We start from the raw sequence: 24,530 nt of genomic DNA, 5'->3' as shown, positions 1-24,530 counted from the left end.
TTTACTTTCATCATTGAAAATTGGGGACAGAGCAGATTTGTGGAGAGGGGAAGACTTTATGACCAAACAAGAATTAGAAGGCATTATAAAATGCAATATGGATAATTTTGATTACGTTAAATTGAAAAGCTTCTATACAAACAAAACCAATATAACCAGGATTAAGAGGGAAGTGGAAAATTGGGAAAGAATTTTTACAACCTATGTCACTGATAAAGGATTCATTTCTAAAATATACAGGGAACTGAGTCAAATCTATAAGAATACAAGTCATTCTCCAATTGACAAATGGCCAAAGGATATGAACAGGCTGTTTACAGAGGAAGAAATTAAAGATATATTCCATTAGAATCATATACCACATATCTATAAGCATATGAAAAAATGCTCTAAATCACTATTGATTAGAGAAATGCAAATCAAAACAACTCTGAGGTACCACATCTCACCAGTCAGATTAGCTAAGATGACAAAACAGGAAAATGACAAATGCTGGAGAGGATGTGGACAAATTGGAACACTAATGCATTGCTTGTGGAGTTGTGATCTGATCCAAACATTCTGGAGAGCAATCTGGAATTATGCCCAAAGGGCTATAAATAATTTCATACCCTTTGACCCAGCAATACCACTTCTAGGGTAATACCCCAAAGAGATCATAAAAGTGGGAAAAAGACCCATATGTACAAAAATTTTTATAGCAGCTCTTTTTGTGGTTGCAAAGAATTGGAAATTAAGGGGGTGCATGTCATGGAATACTATTGTGCAATAAGAAACGAGGAGCAAATGGATTTCATATTTACCTGGAGAGGCTTATACGAACTGATGCTGAGTGAGAAGAGTAGAGCCAGGAGGAATTTGTACACAATTACAGATACAGCGTATGTGTACGACCAACTTTGATAAACTGGACTCTTCTCAGCAATCCAGAGTCATAAGTCAAACCCAAAAGACTCATGATGGAAAGAGATGTTTACATCAGAAAAAGAACTGAGATTGAAGCAAACTACCTGCCCATTTTCATTTTCTTGTTTGGTTTTGTTTCCTCTTTCCCATTCTTCATTCCATCTGTTACAATCCTTCTTCACAACCTGACTAATGCCTAATGTGAAAGTATTTGCAGATACTATACTTGACTGTATGCCACCATGGGGGGGGGGAGAGAAAATTTGAAACTCGAAGAATTGTGGTAATGAATCTTATACACTCAAAGTAAACAAATTAATAAAGACCAAAAAAAAAAAGAAAAGAAAATTGGGGACAGAGAACTTTTATAAGAATGTTTAACTTTTGATAATATACATCTATTTAAAGTAGTGAAAATGCTCTGAGGAACAGCACATTCTTCCCATATTATTTTCGCTGTCTTTATTCTACTCAATGACGATATTATATCATCTTTCACCAAAATATCACTCTTGAAGTAGTCATGAACTGAAAAATACCAAAGATTTTTTATTTTCAAAGAAAGATTAACAGATTCCTTAACACTTCTAGGGAGTAAAAAAAGATTAAAAAAAAAAAGCCTCCATTGTGCAGTATAAATAGCAAACATTTAGATGATTTCACATGAACCCTTAAAACATGGGGGGATTCAAACATTGGGTATTTGATATTCTAAAGGGTCAAACCCCAGGATACTATGCCAAAGGGGTTCAATCTTATGATTTCACTATAAAAATCTGTTTACTTTTCTAGAGGCAAAATGGGGTAGCTGAAAGTTCTGAACTTCCTGCCAGGAGACTTGAGTTCAAATTCTGGCTCCAATATGATCTAATATTAATATTATTATCTGGCTTTGGGCTAAATGGATTGTCAGTTTCCTGCTCTGAGGCCATGAGGGGGAAAAACAAAACAAAAACCTATATTACAGGGCGGCCAGGTAGCACAGCAAGTAAGAGCACCAGCTCCAGTGTCAGGATGACCTGGAGATCAAATCCTGGGCTCAGACACTTAGCACCCACCCAGAAACACCTGGCCATGTAACCGTGAGCAAGTTACTTAACCCCAACTGCTTAGGGGCGGCCAGGTGGCTCAGCGAGTAAGAGCACTGGCTCCAGTGTTGGGATGACCTGGAGATTGAATCCCGGGCTCAGACACTCATCACCACACCCAGAACTGGCCGTGTAACCTTGAGCAAGTTACTTAACCCCGACTGCTTAAAAAAAAACAACACGTATATTAACCTTAAAGTACATATATAAAAGTCATTATTATTTTACAAATAACCTTGGGGGGGGGGGGGCACGTTGGCAGCTAGGTGGCACAATGAATAGAGCACCGGCCTTGGAGTCAGGAGGACCTGAGTTCAAATCTGACCTCAAAGACACTTAACACAAAAACTAGCTGTGTGACCTTGGGCAAGTCACTTAACCCCAACTGCCCTACCATCCCCCCTCCAAAAAGCAAAAACAATAAAATAACCTTGGGGAAAATTGAGACCCTGTACAGCACATTATAGGTACAAGAATATCTTTTTGGAGTATTAGGTTCTGTTTCATCAACTGTTTTTTTTTTTTTTTGAATTAAGACTTAAAATTATATTAAAAACTTTGTACTGAGAAGGAAATTCAAATTACCAATTGTATTAATAAAATTTCTTTAATTAAACAATATTTTATACTTGTTCTTAATTGTTTACAATTAAACAATACTTTACACTGGTTCCATTGTTTGTCGAAGTTAAACTGCATACAGCACAAAATTCCACAAAATTTTCATTATACAAATATAAAGGTTTCAACATTATAAAAATTTAATAAGACTAGGCAGTAGAATCATACCGTTATCCAGTTGTGTAGGTCAACCTTGAAACTTAAAAACATGGATTATTCCTTTTGGAAACATGATTTTCTTTGCTCTGTCCATGAGCTTATTATTAGATTTCATTCTCTCTGGTGTCTTTGAATCACTAATAGAATAACTTTATGGGTTCATGGATAAATAAAATTATTGCCCAATGATCTTTGTTGGAAATAATAGAATATGCGAATGGAAATTTACAATGATCTTTTTTTAAAATAAGTAAAAAAAAACCCTCTGTTAACCCTTCCTTACCAAATAAAATTAACCAGAAAAGAGTTTACCAAGAAGACTAAAGGGAAGGGAATAAGTATATAGTGCCTACTATGTTCCAGGCACTGTGCTAAGTGCTTTACAAATATTATCTCACTTGATCTAAAACTAAGTGTTTTACTGTTGGGTACCCTTAAAACAATCTAGGTTTGAAGACTGAATACATGGCTGAAAATAAAAATTAAAATAAGCAACTAACAAAAGAAGACTTGAAGAGCTTAATAAATAAAATTCAACTGATCATTACCACCATTATGTTCCCAGAGTGCCACTCATAAATTATTCTGGATAGCATAAGACTATTCTTCCTCTATTCTCTTGAGATAAATCCCTATTAAGTAGGTGGTAATGACAGATGTCCAGTAGATCCACCACATGAATCAAAATTAATATGATTTTAAAATTTGTTTTACCCTCTTCTAGCATGGTACTATGCAGCAGGAAAGTGTTCAGACACTCCACAGTAATCAGTGCTCCAACTTGACTGTCACCTGGGTAGACTGAGGTGCTGGGGACCCACTGTTCATGGTTTGTGGAGGTACTACAGCTGGCTCCATTTTGCTGATATGTGTTATGAATCGCAGTCTAAGTTTTAAAGCTGGTCTTAAATTGCAGATAATTTTCTCTACCTAAGAAAATAGGATATATTAAAAAATATTAGATGTCATTTAGACCCATAAATTTCAGACAGAAAGGAGAATATATTAAAAAATATTAGATGTCATTTAGATCCATAAATTTTAGACAAAGAACTATAACCTGTTAAGTAATACATTTTAAGAAGTTAGATCTGTATATATATCCTTAATCACCTGACTAGGAAGGGGAAAGATGAAAATAATTTTCTCTCCAAATAAAAGCAAAGAGAAAAATATTCTTCTTGGCACCTAAAATATATTTTTTAAAAAATATCCAACCATCAAAGACCACACAAAATTGCTAGAGACTATTTCTATCAGGTTTGTCTTTTTATAATTTTTAATAATGCCATCTTCCTGAGAATATGTACAAAGCTTCACATTCTACTAAGTTCCTAACAAAAACATCATAAACAAAATTTGTTTATCAAGTTATTTATTTGGTGCTGTTTGGGCTTCATATTTAAATGAAAGGGAAAATTTTTATTAATAGCACTGTGCCAAACTGTATCAAAATTTATCTATCGCTTCTCTTTAAATCCAACTCAAAAACCCTGTTTTGTTTATGCATTTAGCCCAACTTCTAATTATGTCTAGAAATACATTCCCATCATATTTCTCTCTCCCCATCCATCTTTTTTCTAATTTGAAAGAAAAACTTTTAACCTACTTTTGAACATAAAATCAGTTTCACAGCTTTTCTCAGTTTTAATGGCATTTGCTTAGTCTTTAAAAAGGCAGACAAATAAATTAAAATAACAGTAAGAGGGGAAGAGATTTAGACTGCCCAATTACCCCTCTCTTCCTTCTTTTATCTGTCTTCCATCCCTGCAAGAAAGGATCTGCCAGAAAATAATGAAAGAATGAGTCAACATTCAATAAACAAATATGTTAACTGGATACATATACAACTTACCCAGGCTTTGGAGAGAGAAAAAAATAAGATAAAGACCCTGCCCTTTAGAACTTAAAATCTAATAGAGAGACAAAACATCTAATGATACAAACTAAAGTGTGGTAGGTACGTAAGAAAGAAATAATATGACTTCATAGCTCTCAACAGGCTAGGGGAAAGGGCAGGAAAAGCTTTTTTGAACTGGGGAGAGTGAGATTTGTTTGATCTGGTCTTAGCAGATGGGTAAGATTTTAAAAGCAACTGCAAAAACTGGGGGAGGGTACTCCAGGTATAGGAAACAGATTCAGATTGTTAAATCAAGTAAGAGTATTCAGGTGACAACAAGCAATTCATTTTGGCTAAAGTTTAGGTGAGGAGTACAAAGTCAAGGAAAGGAATGTTGGTACAAAACTCTGAATTAAGAAATTCAACAATTATTAAGTCCCTATTGTATATAAAGACAATACAGAATCTTATAGTTGTTTTGGGAATAGGAGAAAGAAGAGATCAAGACATACAAATCAGTCAAGCTCTAAGCATTATAAGTGCTGGGGATATAAAGAGAGGTAAAAATACAGGTCCTTTGTTTAAGGAGTCCACACTAACAGAGGAGAGAGCAGGCAAGTAGCCATGTACACACATAAGGTGCACAGTCTTATGGAATAGTCTCAGAGGGAAGGTGAAATAAGGGGACATACATGGGATATGGTGTGAACACAGAAACAAAGCTTGACAACAGACTGGATATATCAGATGGATGAGTGAAATGGCAAGGGAGAGATCCAAAAAAAAAAGTAATCTAGAAACATTTGAGGAGAGGTATTTAGCAGTGAAAGGGAAGAAAACTTCATAGGACATAGTACCTAAGCTGAATCTCAACTGGTTCAAATGTAGGATGTAGGAAGGGGTATAATCTAAAATAATCAGAAGAGGAAGTTGAAGTCTGGGGGCCTTAAACATCAGTCTATGGAGCCAATATTTTATCCCACTGAACATTTATGATGAGGAGAATGACACAGCCAAGGTCAATCTTCCAGGATGTACCGTTGAACAGAAGAATTAAGACCAGAAGCAAGGCAAAAGGGTTTGGACTTTGAAAGATAAAAGAAATCAGTGAACTTTTTTTTTATTAGTGGAATGACATGATTAAGGTGGTATATTAAGAAGCTTCATCTATCAATAATGTGTAGTAATGATCAAGGCTACTAGTGGGGACAGACTGAAGGCAGAGAGATTTATTAGGAAGCTATTATAATAGTGCAGGTGAAAGGTAATGCTAGTCTGAAGGAGAATGGCAGAGAGAATAAAACAACAGATGAAAGATGGAATTTGAGAATGTATTTCTGGAAAATGAAACTGTAATAAGACTTTATATGAGAGACAAAGAAGAGAAAGGAATCAAAGATGATAATCATGGATGACTGAAAAAAAGTTTCAGTGCACAAAAGAGAAGTCTAGAGCAGTCCCTTTCCCCTCCCTCAGGCATTTAGTAGCTGTGAGACCCTAGGTGATTCCTTTAAATCTCTCAGTCTCAATTTGCCCATCTGTAAAACGAGGATAACAATAGCACCTACCTCACCAGGTTATTGTAAGGATCAAGTGAGGTAAAACGGGGACAGCACACTGCAAAACTATGGTAAAGGGCTGTACAAATACTAGTTACTTTTATAATTATTCTCCTCCACCTACAACTAGCTCAAAGGTGATTAAACCTAAATCTGAAACTGGAAAGGCATTTTTGAACGTAAAATGTTATCTTATTTTGTACCAAAATTCCTGATCTAACAAATACATTTTCTGGGCCACAAGGATACTAGATTCAAATTTTCTATTCCTCTCTAAACTTGTTAAGACTAGTGTTACGGTGGCAGAGATGCTCACAAAACTCACTTCCTCCTTCTATTTCCCCTGTCAAAAAGAAACGAGGGGAAAATAATAAACAGATGCGGATTCCCTGCATAAAAAAAAAACCCATACCAAAGCCTCCCAAGCACATTCTACCTCCCAATTTTCTTACACTTAAATAATTTCCTTAAAATCTTATTTTGACATGAACTAATTTACTTTGGATTTATAGATACTGTCTTAATAAAACAATATAGAAAAAATTTATATTTGCATACTTCCCTGATTCTGCCCTGCAGACATAAGAAGGGAATACATGCTCCAGGGAAACGAGAAAGCAAGAGCAAAAGGACTGAGCTAGACAGTCCTGCGTAAAGTAAAGTACTAGCAAGAAAGACAGCTGGGCTAGATGATATAGTCTGCATGACAGAAAACCTTTTATTTTGTCCTCTGCGGTCCAGAAATGACTCACATAAAATACTACTTACCTGGTCTTTCACACTGTCACCAGTAAACATATACTTCATATGATACAAAAAATCACAGATGGGATCCATGTAGTGTAAGTGGGTGCTACACTGGTCTACATTCAGAAGCATATCATAAAACGCCACTCCAATCTGTTTAATAAACAAAGATAAGCTGATAAAATGGTCTTGGTTATTTAACAGATCTATTTATTTCAGCTCAATTACAGAATAAGTGTCCAAAGATAAAATACATGTTTTAGAATGTCTGTTCTAGTGAGAGTTGAATCTATACTTTGATAATTCAGGATCTGTGATCTCCTCAATATGGAAACTCCCTTAAATGACATAGATCACTACCTATTCACATGTCATTCTATGTGACTCTTAACCATGTTCAACCACAAGGGGTTCAACCTTGTGGTTGAATGAAATGTTGAAGATTCCTCCATTAACCAAAACAACTCCTTTGCCCTAGCCTTGCTGTAAACATCTCACTTCTCAGACAAAATCTCCCTCAGTGAAAGTGTACTGTAGCCTACCCACACACCTACATGTAATCCATTCTATTTCTGAGCTGCAACTTTAAATCTTTGGAGACTGATATTCCATGGCTTGTAGTCATACATCATCAGTGGTGTTTAAAAGACAGCTTTTCTTTCAGGGAGAAACAAATCTGACCTAACAGGAATCACTGGGACATGGTGCTATGAAATCAATGAAGGACAATAGCTCTGGAAAGGTATACATTACTTGAAAGAAACAACAATATAATTTGAAATGCAGTATAAAGTGCATTCATAGTGCTACAGAACTGTTTATGACAAGGTCTGGCTTTATTTCTTTTTGTATAGTATTTGTCATTTCCCTTATTTTTTCACTTAAAAAAAAAGCTCTATAAAATTGTTTTCTTACATTTCATTACCATGTAATTTAAAATACTAGACCAAAAAAAATTTCAGTAAAATAAATATGGAATCAAAGAATCTAAGAGCTTGGTGGGAACTCAAGAGTCTAGTTATCTAGTCCAACTTGTATCTAAATAAGAGTATGTTCTACAACATCCCCACTGAGTAAACATCTGATTTTTGCAGATAAATCTGAAGAAGCTGCCAACATCTCCCCCTAGGATACAAGCTGGAAGGGTCATAACATGTTCTTGTCGACCAGATAATCATGAAGGTAGTACGTTAGGTACAATGACCTCATTTCCCCCTTCTAGTTCATTGTCAGTAGTTCCCCCTTGCTGGTTTAGGCCAGTCACAGTTACTCATGTACTATGTGACTATCCTGATGCCCTGTAGCTCTGATGTTTAGTTTCCTAGATAGAGTACATACAAGAAGTCAAGACACAAAAGCCACATTTCACCTCTATCATGCACCGAGTTCTCTCTTGCTGAAATCTTTGTAAAAAAGGTCCTACAAGGTGGTACACATAAAGTAACTGGAATTCAGTCTTTACTATGGGAAGGAGCGCTTCAGTGAGGAATCTAGAATTCAAAGATAAATCGACAAACATTCATTAGGTGCTTCTTATGTGCTAGGCATCATGCTCTGCATGTAGAATATATGCAAAATCAATACAAGGTAGTTTTGTCAAGGACAGCACTAGTGGGGAATGGGAGGGTAGAAAGACAACAGTAAAGGCTTCAGGTAGAAATTGGTGCTTGAGCTGACTCTTGAAGGAAACAAAGGATCCTGTGCAGCAGGCATTAGACAAAAAGCAAAAGGTTTTAGAAAGGAGTATCTACTTCAGGCATGGGGGAGAGCAAAAGAGCAAAGGCACATGAATAGACTGTCGTGTGAAATACTAGTAAGAAAGCCAGTTGGACTAAGCCACAACACAGGAAAGGGAACGATGCTTAATAAAGCTGGAAAGAGAGGCTGGGATCAGGTTGTAAAAGGGGCTTTAATGCCAAGTAGAGGAGTTTATATTTGAGTTTACTAAAGTAGGGGCGTGGTATGGTGAGAGTAGGGAAATGACATGGTGAGACTTACACTTAAGGAAAAGTGACAGTTGTATGGAATGTAAGAGGTAGAGATTTGAGGTAGGGAGTGCAATTAGGAACTTAAACATGAACTAAATAAAGTGGTGATTGATGAATACTAAGAAGGCAATGGATACCATAGGTGTTGTGGAGGTAGAAACATGAAGATTTGGTGACTGAATGGATATAAGGGATAATAGAAAGTGAGGAATCAAGAACTGACACTGAGGTTGCAAACCAGGGTGACTCTAAGAATGGTGGTCCCCTCAACAAAAACAGGGAAGTGTGAAAGAGGCATAGGTTTTGGAGGAAACAAATTACAAGACAAAAAAACAAAAGCAAATAGCACTTTTTATTAGAAAGAAAACTGCATTTTGAATTCAACAGAGATCTGGACTAGAATTTCACTTCTGAGACTAGCTCTATATGACCTGATGAGTCACTTCAACTGTTTGAAGTCTCAGTGTCTTCATCTAAAAATAGTATTAATACCTGCCTTGCTAACTTCAAAGGGAGGTTGTCAGTAAGGTATTTTAAACACTTTGAAGTGATACAAAAATATCAATTATTATTTTTGGTTAATGGAGGGATAAGGGCAACTCCAGAGATTAAGTATACTCAAATCAATTTCTGAGATTTCAACATATCTAGTAACTTATATAATGAAAATGAGCTGAAAGAGGGCCCCAAAGGGGCTGAAAAACACTGAATCATCACTAAAAGAATTATATTAAGTTATATCTTTTATCTAGAGCTATATTTATTCAGAAAAAGGTGAATTTTTGACACTTTTCAGTGTCAACTTAAAAATATAAATATTTTAAACACAATTTAATATAATGTAATAATTTAAAATAAACATATAAATACATTTTGATATATAAAATTGTTTTGGCTAACCTAAAAATCCAGTTCATCACTCATCAGAATATTTTATTCCCAGTTAATCAGGCTTTTGCTATATACCTAAAAAAGATTTTTACTTAATTACTAAAGTAACCAGACTACTTACTTGGGAATGAGAGATAGTTGTCCAATGCTAGAATGATGCCACACAGCATGTGCCAAAGCCAAAGTGTAGCTGCAGCTCATCTCAGAATAAGACTGGTGACAAGCAGTAAAGTCAAAAAGTTGAAATGGGTATCCAACCCATTCAGTCTCAGAGATGAAGCTTGGGCTGTTAATAACACTCACAATTTGATCATGAAGGACAATCCAATATGGCTCCTTAAAATGAAATACCATCACAAGATGCAAAAACAGTCCATTAACAAATAATTTACTCATGCACTCAACACTCTAATCCAAAGATCTTAAAAGACACAATCCTTCTAAAATACCTCTAGCTTTCCATTCAGTCTGAAGGTCCTTAGAAAAAAAATTTCAGGAATTGGAATTCCTATGGACATAAAATTACTAAAATGCTTTTTGAAGGACTATCCTAATGGTCTCTAATACAAATCACATCTATCATCAAAATCCATTCACAAAAACTAGCTGTGTGACCTTGAGCAAGTCACTTAACCCCAACTGCCCTCCAAAAAGCAAAAAAAAAAAAAAATCCATTCACAGTATCACAAGGTGATGAACTATGAAATGCCATGATTTCTGAAGAATCAAAAATTGTGGGTGACCCAAAGGGCACAGGAGAGATGCACTGTGGACATGAATAGGCTATAGGAGATGTCCAACAATGACTTCTCCTGAAAAAGCAGTACAAAAGATAGCATACAAGAAATGTAACTGGAAAAGAAGATGGGAGTCAGTGAGAATAAGAAAAAGGATGACTAGCCAGAGTGCTGTACTGGTTCTGCAAAGACAAACGAAGCAGAGAGGCGCCCAACATGTGGCTAGATAGGAATGATTAGCTGTCAGTGTTTTTTTCTCTCTCTGTTTTTAGAGATAGTACAGCATAGTGGGGAAAAAAGTCTGGTCTTGGAATTAGGAGAGATTTGTGCCTATTTCTAATCCATGGCTCCTATACTTACTAGTTGTGTGACCATGGATAGTCATTTACCTCCCTAAGCCTCAATCCTCTCATCTGTAACATGGAGATAAAGACAATACTTAAACTTTTATTGGTTAATTTTATGCATCAGATGACATAATGTTAAGGGATATATGCATGTATATCTCTCCCAGCTAAGTTCTCTGAGGATAAAGACTATTTCATTTTTTTAAGGTTATATGAGTGCAATTAAGTAAAACATGTCCATATCAGTCATTTCATACAAGACTCAAATAAAAGAAAAATAAAGACAGTGAAAAATAGCATGTTTCAGTCTGTATTCAATCAATATCAGTTCTTTCTCTGGAGGCAGACAGAATACTTCATCATTAGTCTTTTGGGATTGTCTTAGATCATTGTATTGCTGAGAACAGCTAAGTCATGCACAGTTCTTCATCATACAATATTGCTGTTACTGTATACAACATTGTTCTGCTTCTATTCACTTCACTATGCATCAGTTAATGTAACTCTTTCCAGGTTTTTCTGAAATCATCCTGCTTGTCATTCTTATGGCACAATAATATTCCATTAGAATCATATACCACATATCTGTAAGCATATGAAAAAATGCTCTAAATCACTAGTGATTAGAGAAATGCAAATCAAAACAACTGAGATACCACATCTCAATGGTCAGATTGGCTAAGATGACAAAACAGGAAAATGACAAATGCTGGAGAGGATGTGGAAAAATTGGAACACTAATGCATTGTTGGTGAAGTTGTGAACTGATTCAACCTTTCTGGAGAGAATCTGAAACTATGCCCAAAGGGCTATAAATAATTGCATACCTTTTGACCCAGTAATACCACTTCTAGGGTTGTATCCCAAAGAGATCATAGAAGTGGGAGGAAGACCTGTACATACAAAAATATTTATAGCAGCTCTTTTTGTGGTGGCAAAGAACTGGAAATTAAGGGGATGCCCATCAATTGGGGAATGGCTAAATAAGTTGTGGTATATGAATGTAATGGAATATTATTGTACTATAAGAAATGAGGAGTAGATGGACTTCATATTTACCTGGAGAGATTTATACAAACTGATGGTGAGTGAGAAGAGCAGAACCAGGAGAAATCCGTACACAATTATAGACACAACCTATGTGTAATGACCAACTTTGATAGACTGGTTATAATGCAATGCAAGGATAAGACAACTCCAAAAGACTCATGATGGAAAAAGATGTCTACATTTAGAGAAAGAACTAGAGAGAACAGTTTGAATTCAGACTGAAGGAAACTACCTGCTCTCTCTCTTTTTCTTGTTTGGTTTTGTTTCCTCTTTACCATTGTTCATTCCATTGGTTACAATCCTTTACAATCTGATAAATGTCTAGTGCAAAAGTATTTGCAGATCCTATACTTGACTGCATGCTGCCTGGGGGGATGGGGAGGGTGCAGGGGTGGTGGTGGAGAAAATTTGAAACTCAAGGGAATGTGGAACTGAATCTTGTAAACTAAAAGTAAACAAATTAATAAAGATAAAATTTTATTTAAAAAAAAAAAGGATCATATACCACATTTTATTTAGCCATTCCCTAACTGAAGGGCATCCCTTTGATTTCCAGTTCTTAGTCATCACAAAAAGAGCTGTTATAAATATTTTCATACAAAGAGGTCCTTTCCCCCTTTTTTAGATGTCAGTTTTATAGCCATTTGGGCATAGTTCCAAACTGCTCTCCAGAATGTCTGGATCAGTTTACAACTCCAACAGTGCATTAGTGTCTCAGTTTTCCCACATCCCCTCCAACATCCAACGTTTTCCTTTTTGGTCATATTTGTCACTCTGATAGGTGTGAGGTGGTACCTCAGAGTTGTTTTCATTTGCGTTTCTCTGATCAATAGTGATTTACAGAATATTTTTCATAAAGCTATAGATAGCTTTGATTTCTTTGCCTAAAAACTACCTGTTCATATCCTTTGACCATTTATCAATTGGAAATGACTTGTATTTTTATAAATGACTCAATTCTCTATGTCTGAGAAATTAGGCCTTTATCAGAGATACTTGTTGCAAAATTTTTTTCCAGTTTTCAGCTTTCCTTATAATTTTGGTTGCATTGGTTTCAATGCTCTCTATGTCTTTTTTGGTCCTAAATTCTTCCCTTATCCATAAATATGACAGACAAACTATTCCATGTTCTCTTAATTTGCTTATGGTATTACCCTTTATGTGTAAATCATGTACCCATTTTGACCTTATCTTGGTATACAGTGTGAGATGCTGGTCTATATCTAGTTTCTGCCATACTGTTTTCCAGTTTCCCCAGTAGTTTATGTCAGATAATGAGTTTTTGTTACAAAATCTTAGATCTTTGGATTTATCATACATTAGACTACTATGGCTATTTACTATAATGTAATTTATACCTAATCTATTCCATTGATCCACCACTCTATTTCTTAGCCTATACCAAATAGTTTTAATAATGACCATTTTATAATACAGTTTGATATGTATCTAGACTCCCAAGGCTAGACCACCTTTTGCATTTTTTTCATTAATTTCCCTGTTATTCTTGCTCTTCCAGATGAATTTTATTATTTTTTTTTCTAGTTCTGTGAAACAATTTTATGACGGTCTAGTTGGTGTGACATTGAATAAATTAATTTATAAAGAACTATCATTTTTATTGTATTGCTAGGCCTACCCATGAGACAATATTTTTCCAGTTGTTTAAGTGTGACTTAATTTGTGTGAAAAGTGTTTCATAGTTGTGTTAATGTAGTTCCTGGGTTTGTCTTGGCAGGTAGACCCCCAAGTACTTTATATTGTCTACAGTTATTTTTAATGGAATTTCTCTTTCTCTCTCTTGCTGCTGGACTTTGTTGGTAATAAATAGAAAAAATGATGATTTATGTGAGTTTGTTTTATATCCTCCAACTTTTCACTTTTATTTGTATCTCTAATGCCTAGCATGACAGTATCTAACAGTTGGTGCTTAAAAACTATTTATGAAATTTAATTCAGTTAAAATATTTTGTAAACCCTGAAGCACCTTGGGCACAACATGTTATGGTATACAGAGAACTGAAACCCTAGATAAATTAAGGAGATAGAAAGAGTGCCTAGAGGCCCTGGATTGCGTTCAAGGCACTAGGTCTAACTCTCCTATATACCAGTTTCCTGAAAGAACTAGCAAACATAGTTGCTATCCAACATTAGTATTCTTTTAAAGATCACAAAAAATATAAGATACCAGAGGATTATGGAAAGATGAACTGGGAAGTAAGAGGTTCCCCTCAATAGGTCTTTAAAAACAAAGGCTAGACAACCACTTGTCAGGTGTTTTGTACAGGGATTCTTGTTCAAGTATAGGTAGTGTTTGATATCCTTTTAATTTTTTGATCCAGCTCACTGTTAAGTAGAAATTAAAAACATTAACTCACTGGCAAGGCGGTTATGATCAAGCCAATTGCATTCATCCAGGCAGTAATGTTCTCTCTTCGTACTAAAGGTTGACTACAAACAAAAAAATGAAAAGAAAAACAGACATGTAAATTTTCATCTATGTGACATTTCAGGAGAGGAGAATAGCATAATCTAAATATCTACCTAATCACAGACTGAAAACTAATCTATTTCAATCAAAATGAGATTATAGAGGACAATTTACTTACCTCTTCAGGACAACATTTAGAAGGGCGTTCCCAACATCCTTTCCTGGAACAGCCAAAGCCATTAACTCCACACAGGTAACGTGAAGAGCATGGGCAGCTGGATTGGGAAACTCATTGAATCTCCAGTCACAGTTTGGAAATGGACCAGGAGATTTGCCAGCCATAGGTGTGATCAATCAAGGCAATAATATTGGAACCCAGTTTAGTAAGACTCAGAAAATGTGTTTTATACATATAGACAAAACAAAACTAGGTCTGTTTTAAAAATAAGTCTGTTCAACAGTGTGGCACAGGGATAAGTGAGCTAGATGTGGACCTACAGTACACAGGTGTGAATCCTGGTTCTGTCACTTACAATTTACATAAAATAACTTAACCTCTCTGGGTCTATTTCCTAATCAATAGTAAATACTAAAAGGGTAATACAATAAGATGTGGATGGAAAAATAAACAAAACCACATATTAAGTTCTCTAAATCAACTTTAAGGAGTTCTGCCTCAATAGTAGAGTCTTACTATAATGGGAGAGGTATTTATTCCTTACAAAGAAGTCTTAGATCAATGAGACACATACACACCTGAGGTTCCTAAATAGTGTAAAGAGATTAATTTAAGCACAGAATTTTTTCTTACCTATAAACTACATCATTTTCTAATGCTCGCAGATGAAAATTCAAAAATCTATGTAGCACAACAGTTTATTTATTCTATTCCCTGATACTAAACAATATAAACAATACAATCTAGAATGAACCTATTTGGAAACAAAAACATGATTGATATAAACCTAAAAATTTCTATAAATCTACTTTCAAATACAGTTTTCTGGCATGAATTTAATTATTATTTTTCAGAGGATATTACCATATCATGTTTTCAAAAGGAATTCAAAAACTTAAAAATAGGCAGATCACTCCAGAAATCCATGTCTTGAGAATAAGTGAAAATATCTTCTTGAAAAAGGGTTTTTACAACTGAAAACACTACTACCCCATTGAAAAACACATACATAACACAAAAAAGGATATTATCTACTAGTCTGCCAATGAGTCTGCAATAATAAGAGTCTTCTGGGATCCAAGGGTTTTCTTCTCGTGCATTCATAGCGAATTTGAGATATGTATCACTTAGACACCAGCCCTGTGGCCGATTATCTTTGAGTGAGCCAATGATAGCATGGACAAGCTTCCGTTTGAGGTGTGCGCGCTCTCTCAGGTGCATCTCATAGTAATGCAGAGTATTATACAAGTAAGTTACTGGACGGTCTGCCAAGAAAGAAAAATGTAATCACAGCAGCACTTGTACTTAGTTGATGATTAATGACTGAGAAAAAGCTAATTGTTCTGCTTAAGGCAGCTCTTTGAAAAAAGAGCTCAGAAGCAGATGAAGCAAATTCTGAAAGAAAAAAAAAAGGATAGCAATGAATGGTTTTTAATCAGAAGGCAAAGCAATTATGTCTCAGTGAAGTGGGGAAAAACAAGATTGAGATATCTATTCCATAAGGATGCTAATATCCATCATATTTTCAAATATTTTGTTTCACTACTCACTGGAATTGGAAACCAACCCCTCTTCTAATATTGTGTTAGATGAAATATTTGCCCATCACCATGAAAAGAGACCATTTTACTAAATTAAAGTTACTCTTTCTGTTTAGCTATGCCTGATCTACAGTGTTTATGAACTCAGAAAGGGAGAAAGGCTAGACTTGTGATTTTATTGAGAGAGAACTTCCAGATAAGGAAGCCCTCTACTCATGCAGGTTGGCACCTTCTCTGCAGCTTGCTCTGAGAGGTTAAGGGATTTACCCAGGGTAACACAGTCAAGCTGTGTGAGAAGTGAGACTTGAACCCAAGTGTTCCTGGCTCCAAAGTTAGCTCTTTATCCACTATAAAACACTTTCTCTTACTATGGAACAAATAAAATACATTTACAAATAAAAAGAGCTCACCATGAAACTTGTATAAGCCTCCCAAGTGATCCAGAAGAGTCTCCAGTGATTTGGACACCGGCAGCAATTCCAAAAATCTGTGGATAACTATATCAAATACTGGTAGGAATCGCAGACACACATTTCCAAAGTAGATTGGAAGATAGGGAAGCTGGATCTGCACAGGAGGATTGACTTGTTCTGCTAGGCCCTCGAAATACAGCTTCTCAGGATATTTCTGTGGGAGTTGAAAAACTGCTCAGGTTGTCTCTTTTAAGAAAGGACTAAATAAACTCAAATACATTACAGTATTTAGGAATCTAATTTGCTTAAGAAAATATTCTTAGTTTTATTCAAGGGTATCCAATTACTTTTAGTTTAGTTTTAAAGAGGTCTGTAATTTGATTTCTAAATATATATTTGATAAATATATTTGAAATCTTGGTTCAATTTCTTAAAAGTCTATAAAACAGATTAACTCTCAAAAATTCTTCAAGGTATCATAAACTGTCATATGGAGGGAAATAATTAGGACCATACAGCAAAGAACACGATTACTGTTTACAAAATGATGAATTTGAGGCTTTCACTTAAAATGAAAAACACTGATTAAAATTACCTTATGATAATTCATATGTTTGGTATGCCAGTCATTCTGCAGCCAGTGCTCTGGAGAGTTCTCTTTCACAAAATCATTTACTCGATTTCTAAAATCATTTGGCTTCAGCAACAGCAATTGAATTATAAAATAGCAAACCTGAGCTTCATTTCCTTCATGACTACGCATAGCCTTTGGTGAAATCAAAGACAGAAAAAACAATTATAAAAGGAAAATCTCCAAATATCATGATTCATGAAGGTCATTAGAAAACTCAAATTACAGAGAAATAAATTTTAAATATTCAGGCTATTGGTGGGAGAAAACTTTTGTAGAATAGTCAATTACTTACAGTGAATATGCATATGTATATAACACACATACCTTTCTATATGTATAAAGTAACTAGAATTGTTCCCAAATAGAAGTTGGAATACTAGGCTGCTATCTTGAATATCACCCATCAAAATCAGTAGGATTCATTTTCATGCAATGTACTAACAGACATTAAGTTTCTTATAAATTCTACTCTGTTGATCTTATTTGCAATATTAATTGAAGCAAACTATCTAAAGAGCAAAAAGTCAAAGGATCACAAAGTCTAAACTAGCCTTAGTTAAACAAACAGTTGCACTTTCTAAGCTTTCTAACTTCCTCCTTCAGGTGAGCAAGATGTCTAGTTCCTGAGACTAAAGTCACTTCCTACTGATTCAATCTGCATAGTACTTTCTTTTTAAAGGACTATTTAAAGTATTTTAAAGTAAAGTACTTTTCTTTTTAAAAACTGGCCTTCTTAAGTGATGAATTTGATTATGTCACTGCTATGCGGACAAACAAACAACAAACCCAACTTTCAAAGGCTTCCTATTACCTTTCAAATAAAGCCTGAAATTCAAGGATCCCCAAAGTGGTAGTACAAAGGTACATATCTCCCGCCTCTCATCCCTTATGTAGACCATAAGCTTAAACCAAACAAAAACACTCAATTCCCTGAACAGTCTATGTTTTACCACCTCTGTGCCTTTTCTCATGACATTCCTTGACTGGAATGAATCCCACTTCCTTCTATATTTGTTAAGAGCTAGTTCAGATAGCATTTCCTTCACGAAAATGTTTATCATCACACCTGTATTTAGCATTCTTTCCCAATGAATTCTTATAGTATTTGGTAACCTTTTCATAATATTGTTCAAGTATTAATTATAGAACATTACATCACATCATATCACCCCTAAGCTCCTTGAAGGTAGGGACTTTTCATTTTGTGTCCTTTCTAGTACCTACACAGTTCCTTGTTGTAGGTGGTTAATAAATGTTTGCTGAATGAATGTATGAAAGAATACCGCCAATTCTCCCTATCTCTTTTTAAAATCAACCATGATGTATTAAGCATAGTGAGGAAGGAAGCTAGACAGACCCTTGGGAAACAAATGCAAAAAGGTAACAGAGTCCCTACAATAAGAAGCTTACAATAAATTGAGGAGATACAATATGAACATAAATCAAGTACAAGGAAAACTATTTGTTGAAATGGCTCGCTTGGGATTGGAGAATTATATAACCAGAGAAGTGATGTAAAGAAAATTTAGGGAGAATGAACTAATATGAAGCAAAGGGGAATCAGAGCAAGTTTTATGGAGGAGGTATTACCTGAAATAAGTCTAAAAGGAAGACAGACTCAGGGACAGAAAAAAGGAAGGTGTGCATTCCAAGCAAAGAGAACTACAAGTATAAATAAACAGAAGTAAGGAAAGAAGCAGTACATTCAGGAAACAAATAGCCTGACTTGGCTAAAACAAAAGAGAATAGTATGAAATAAGGATGAAAAGTTAGATCAAAGTTAGATTGTATAGAGCTAAGGAATTTGTATTCCTTAGATAAGAAGCCATGGAAGATTTCTGAGTACTTTAGGAAGATATCTTGACAACTGTGTGAACAGAGAGTGAAGACAGTAGAAGCAGGGACACCAATAAGAAGGCTATTAGAGCCTCTCTCCTTCTCTCTCTCTTTCTCCAAAAGCAATGATGAAGCCAGAACAAGGAAAGTGGTTATGATAAATGAAAAGAACTGAACAGATCAGAGAGATCTTTTGGAGGAAAAATCAATAATCTTTGGCAAATGACTGGTAATGGAAAGTGATGGAGATGAAAGGTTTAATGATGACTTCAAGGTTATAAACCTGGATGACTGGGAAGATGGTGAGGCCTTTAGACAAAAATAGGCAGGTGTGAAGAAAAGTTGGGGAATGGGGAAGATAATGAGCTCCAGTTTATTCATGTACAGTGTGAGTTGCTAATAGGCCACAGAGGAAACATTTGAGTTGACAAGAGAGGATCAAGAGAAAGATTTGAGCTGGACATACAGATGTGGAAGACATTTGTTGAAGAGATGATAATTGAACCCATCGGAACAAATGAGATAAGAAAGGGGAAGTAGTAGAGAGAGAAGAGGGCCTAGAACAAAGCCTTTGTGGATACTAGTCCTAAAGGAGCAGCAGATGGATAACAATCCATCAGAGAGTGAGGAAGAAGAGTGAGACATGTAGAACAACTAGGAGAGAATAATGTCACAAAAGCTGAGGCAGAAGAGAATATTCAAGAGTCATGGTCAATAGTATTAGAACTGAAAAAGATGAAAAAGGATGAGGATCGAGGAAAGGTCATCTGACTTAAGAACCTAGTTTCAGATGAACAGTGGGATCAATGGCTAGTCTGTAAGGGATTAGACAATAAATGGATGATAAGAAGGTGGAAGCAGGAATGTCTGATTCTTTTTGGAATTTAGGCAATGAAAGGGAAAGAGAGATTTGGGAGAATGCTATGAAGTGTTAGCAAAGTCAAATGAAGGGTTAAGGATATGGGAGACATGAATGTGCTTTTAGACAACAGGAAAAGCACTAGTACTCTGGGAGAAAATGAAGATAAGAATGAGAGAGGGAAAGGTTAATGGAGGCAAAGTCATACAGGAAATGGGGGTGGGGTGAGGTTTGAGGTTATAGGTTAAGTAGTTAGCCATGGCAAGGAAATCAACTGCCTCTTTCAGAGACAAGGGTATAGAAGGGTATAGGAAGATGACAGGTAGAGAAGGGGAGAAAAGGAAGCTGAAAATGGTCTCAATTTTCTTGGTAGTACATATGCAAATCTACTTGAGAGAAGGTTGTAAAGACAAATGAAGATAAGGGCAGGAAACTTGATTTTAGAAAGGTTGCTGAGGAGAGTGGAATACAGAAACCATCAAGGGAGGACAAAAGGACAACGAGGCATCAGCTAGAATTAGGCAACATGATTCAATGGTGGACCCAGCTCTTCTAATATGACGACCAAACAAAACAGTAATTAAAGATAACTAACCTTAGAGGATTTAGGCTGGCTAACCTAGTAACCAAAGGGGGCTAGAGCTAACCAGCTAACCCAACTTAGGCTAACCCCTAGTAACCAAAAACTAGATCACCAAGGTTTGGGGAAGTTGAAGTTCAATAAGTATTGTTTATAAATCACTGATGAGGCAACATCCAGCAGGCAGGAAGTAAACTCAAGTATCTGCCACCCTCTCCAGACACTGCTTCTCTACCTTTCAGGGAATGCTAAGAGGTGGCATAATTTGACTGAGGTAAATTCTGAGATGTGGTAGTGACTAGAAACTACAGCAAAAGTGGATATAATAATAATAAGCAGTAATTCCTTACTACTACTACTATTACTACCTCTTGCCCTACCAGCAGCAACCTGTAAAGGCTGATAAGAAAATAAAATTATCATTGTTTAAGTTAATTCATTAATGTGAAATTTCTAGTTCTTTAGAGCTAAAGAGTTATCATCTGGATGGAAACAATATTTGATTATGGGATAAATAATAGCTAGCATATATATGAAACTTTAAAGTTTATAACCTATTTGACAAATTTTATCTCACTTGATCCTCCTAACAACCCTGAGAGAGAAATGCTATTGTCCCTTTTTACACATGAGGAAACTGAGGATCTACAATAAAGTAAATTGCCTGGGGTCACAGAGTTCATGTTGCAGGCAGGATTTGAAGTCTGGGCTTTCTGAATTCTAAGACCAAGTCTCAAACTAACAGAATCTATACTAATTAAAGGAGTAATCCACAGAATCTGCATGGACAACAAGAAATCTTAGAAATTTATTTATACTTACAAGACAAAGAATCAATCGGTCCAGTGTAACAATGTTGTACTTCCATACCATATCATTGAGGATCTCAATGCATTTGTTGAGTTGCTGACCTCCAGCTGATGTGGAGAACTCATATACCAGGAAGTCTGCAAATGTTCTGACATGAGCTACCAAGGCTCTAGCCCCAATTCTCTCCAGTACTCTACAGAGCAGAGAGACACAAATCATTTTATTACTACCCAACTATGCGTGAAATGGAATATAGTTACAGTAGATAGTCCTACTGGTTTACCTATAGCCAATTTGATTAATGTGATCTGTTTCCAAGAGCATCTTCCAAAGGAGGCAAAGGAAGAGGGGAGGAGAGCCTTGTATAGAAAAGTGAGTAATGATATCATTTTCATTGCTCATAGATTTCCACTTTCTATATTCCTCCTCTACATTCTTTTTTAGGTTAAAACGACTTTCTTGTGGTACATTATTTTGCTTGAAGAATGCCTGAAGAAAGAGACAAGATAGTAACTATAATTCTGCATAGTGGAAAAATCAATGGCTCAATAGATCCAGGATTATTAATATGAAAACTATGAACTTTTAAAAAAATATTTTGATAACTGCATTTTAATATGATTTGTTTCTTGGGTAAGCCCTTGCATTTAATTTTATACATTTAAAAATAATATTATGAGTAAGGATGCACAGGCTTCACCAGTCCACAGCACAAAAAAAGGTGAAGAACCCCTCATCTATATGAAGATCATTCTAACTCATTGTTTGTCTCTCAGTCATGTGACTCTGAGAAATTGTTTAACCTCATCATCTCTAATTTTCTCATCTGTATAATCAGGAAATTGAATTAGAAGACCTCTATAAAGTCTCTTCCATTTCTAAAAATAAAAATTTAATGCTCCCATAATGAAATGAGGGGAAAATTCTTCTTTCTCTAAAAGTCAGTTTCTTTTGTTTTAAAACTGACCCCTATTTTTTTACCTATGGCTAAAATCACACACACACACACACACACACTCACACCCCCCCCCCCCACACACACAGCTGAAAAACCATTTAAAGAATTAATTCTCCTACTCTAGAGTCTAGGTATACCTAAACATTAAGGTTCTTTAAATGATACCTTCTCTTTTTTTTCCAATAACACTATATAACATTCTTTGATATAAAAATTCTCTGAAATCTGAACACATTCTTTCTAGCCTTATCCCAGTGAGTATCAAAAAGAGTTGCTTACAGTGGCTCTTATAATACCTTCTTTATAAACTACAGAGTTAATTAAGCTTCTTTCCCTAGGAATTGATGTGAACACTCTCTCATTCATTCTCTAAGTTAAAGTTCCATTTTAAAGATCTATTCAATTGCTATTTCTCATTTGTTACCCTTCCTCATATAGTCCATTTGTGTTTTTATTTTAACATTTTAATCTATTGATCTTGATTCTAAGAAGCCAAACAAGATTGAATTTCTCTCTATTACAGTACAAATGACACAGGATTTATTTGACAAATAGTATGTTAATGTTCACAAAATGACCCCACAAGATTCTATAACGACTTATTGGCTATTATTTCAGAATCGTATGCAGTTATTGGGTAATAGAGAAATGCTGGCCTTGATCTCAGGAAGACATAGATTCAAATGTAGCTTTTGATATATACTGGCTATCTGACTCTGGTAGGGCAAGTCATAATCTCTCAGGGCTCCAACAATATTCAGTTTATATAATGCTGCAAAGAAGGTGTGCCATTCTGCATTGGTAGAAAGTTTCCTTATTTGGAGTTCTCTATACAAATAAAAGCACAAGTCTGGGCCAAAAAAAATCCAAATCCAAACAAACCTGGAAGTATACGGTCCAATATCTAAACAAATATCCAGTCATGTAAAAAAACATGAATTAATTATCTTTAACAAGTCTTTGTAGCAAAAACTGGATTTAAAAATTCAATCATTTATTAAGCACCTCTTGTATGTAAGGCACAATGCTAAAGACAAAAATAATACAACAATCTCTGTCTTCAAGGAGCTTGAAAATCACAATACTCTCCTGTTCAATAAAGTTAAGAACAACAACAAAAATTCTCCATATAAGACAATATAAAATAGCAAAATATTATCTTTTCCATACATTGGTGGTTCATTATAGAATTACCTGTAGAGGAGCTGGAAAGCAGCTAAGAGTATGAGAAGCCCAATTGTGAGGTGTAAAACTCATGATAGTCTGAAGTATATCCTTGCACCAAGTTCCCTGAATTGAATCAGAGCCTGTAAAAAAATCTAAACAAACAGACAGCTATAAAATTCAATTCAACTAAAATATGAGAAACATTTATTAAGTACTTAAGAACTGTGAAGGATGCTAGGAGTAAAAAGATAAAATAGTCCCTCCTTGCCCCTCAGTGAGCTCATACTTTACTGATGGGAGTAAGGGATAGGAAAGGGCAGGCCTAGAATAACCTGGATACAGATAAATAACTATAAGAAAAAAGTATTCAACCCCCCCAAGAATCAGGAGAGGTTTTGCATAAGTAGCACCCCACTTCAGCCTTGAAAGAAGCTACAGATTTTAAGAAGCAGGGGTGAGAGTCTATTTCAGACACAGGGTGACAGTCTTTGAATAAAAAATATTATGTTGAATTCAAGAAATTACTAATTTCGCCGAAATGAAGAGGACACGAAGGAGATGTGAGATAAGCTTGGAAAGGCAGATATCAGCCAGATTATGAAAGGCTTTAAATGGTGAACTGAGGAGCCAGTATGTTATTCTAGAGTTTATAATCTACTGTTTATAGTTTATAGGTAATAAGCAGAAGAGAGACATTTTCAGATCCACGCCTTAAGAAGATAGATCCTATCATATGCTTTATGAAAATGGTTTGCAGATAGGAGAAGGGAATTTTCCAGGTAATCAAAATCAAAAAATTTAGAAGATAGAAGGATTTTGTTCCTACATACTAATTTGATTTCTATGGCTACTCAGAGAAAATATCAACTCAAGTCTTAAATCAGGAGTGCCAATTTCAGCCACAAGTGAATTCCTTCAAAACTCTCACAAAGGTGTTTAAATTTTGGTTCATCTTAATTTCCCTTTTAGTTGATTTGATAACAGTGATTTGATAACTGGTAGGTATTCCAGTGGACTGGAAACCGTTTATTCATTCAAAGTTCCCAATGGTCAAGGGCAAAAGCACTGTCTCTGCAAGATAAGGTATAAAAATTTGTCACTAAGTCATATATCTGAAGTACATGTGCACTGTTTTCTAGAATAAGGCCAAATGAGAATAATTTAATCTGAACAAAATTCTTTAGATTCAT

General features: G+C 35.4%; 1 protein-coding gene across 2 annotated transcripts in view; it reads right to left on the bottom strand.

The window, feature by feature from the left end:
• Positions 1-2,582: 2,582 nt before the first annotated feature.
• MED23 (mediator complex subunit 23) overlaps positions 2,583-24,530 on the bottom strand; it is a 58,295-nt gene continuing 36,347 nt past the window's right edge. For both annotated transcript variants that reach the window (XM_069077382.1, XM_069077383.1), the window contains 12 exons: positions 23,368-23,492; positions 21,499-21,704; positions 21,228-21,408; positions 17,092-17,262; positions 16,494-16,710; positions 15,571-15,807; positions 14,543-14,708; positions 14,312-14,384; positions 9,921-10,135; positions 8,290-8,410; positions 6,942-7,073; positions 2,583-3,704 (listed from right to left, as the gene is read on the bottom strand). In XM_069077382.1, the coding sequence (XP_068933483.1) occupies positions 3,543-3,704; positions 6,942-7,073; positions 8,290-8,410; positions 9,921-10,135; positions 14,312-14,384; positions 14,543-14,708; positions 15,571-15,807; positions 16,494-16,710; positions 17,092-17,262; positions 21,228-21,408; positions 21,499-21,704; positions 23,368-23,492 (2,006 nt within the window). In that variant the 3' untranslated portion in view covers positions 2,583-3,542. The remainder of the gene's footprint in view (positions 3,705-6,941; positions 7,074-8,289; positions 8,411-9,920; positions 10,136-14,311; positions 14,385-14,542; positions 14,709-15,570; positions 15,808-16,493; positions 16,711-17,091; positions 17,263-21,227; positions 21,409-21,498; positions 21,705-23,367; positions 23,493-24,530) is intronic.

This window comes from Petaurus breviceps, unplaced genomic scaffold (assembly GCF_028583685.1).
Source record: "Petaurus breviceps papuanus isolate PSGF00001 unplaced genomic scaffold, PetGlider_PUasm1.0 90977, whole genome shotgun sequence".
Taxonomy (NCBI): Eukaryota; Metazoa; Chordata; class Mammalia; order Diprotodontia; family Petauridae; genus Petaurus; species Petaurus breviceps.
The sequence above is the reverse complement of the archived record's forward strand: the minus strand, read 5'-3'. Positions and strand labels throughout refer to the sequence as shown.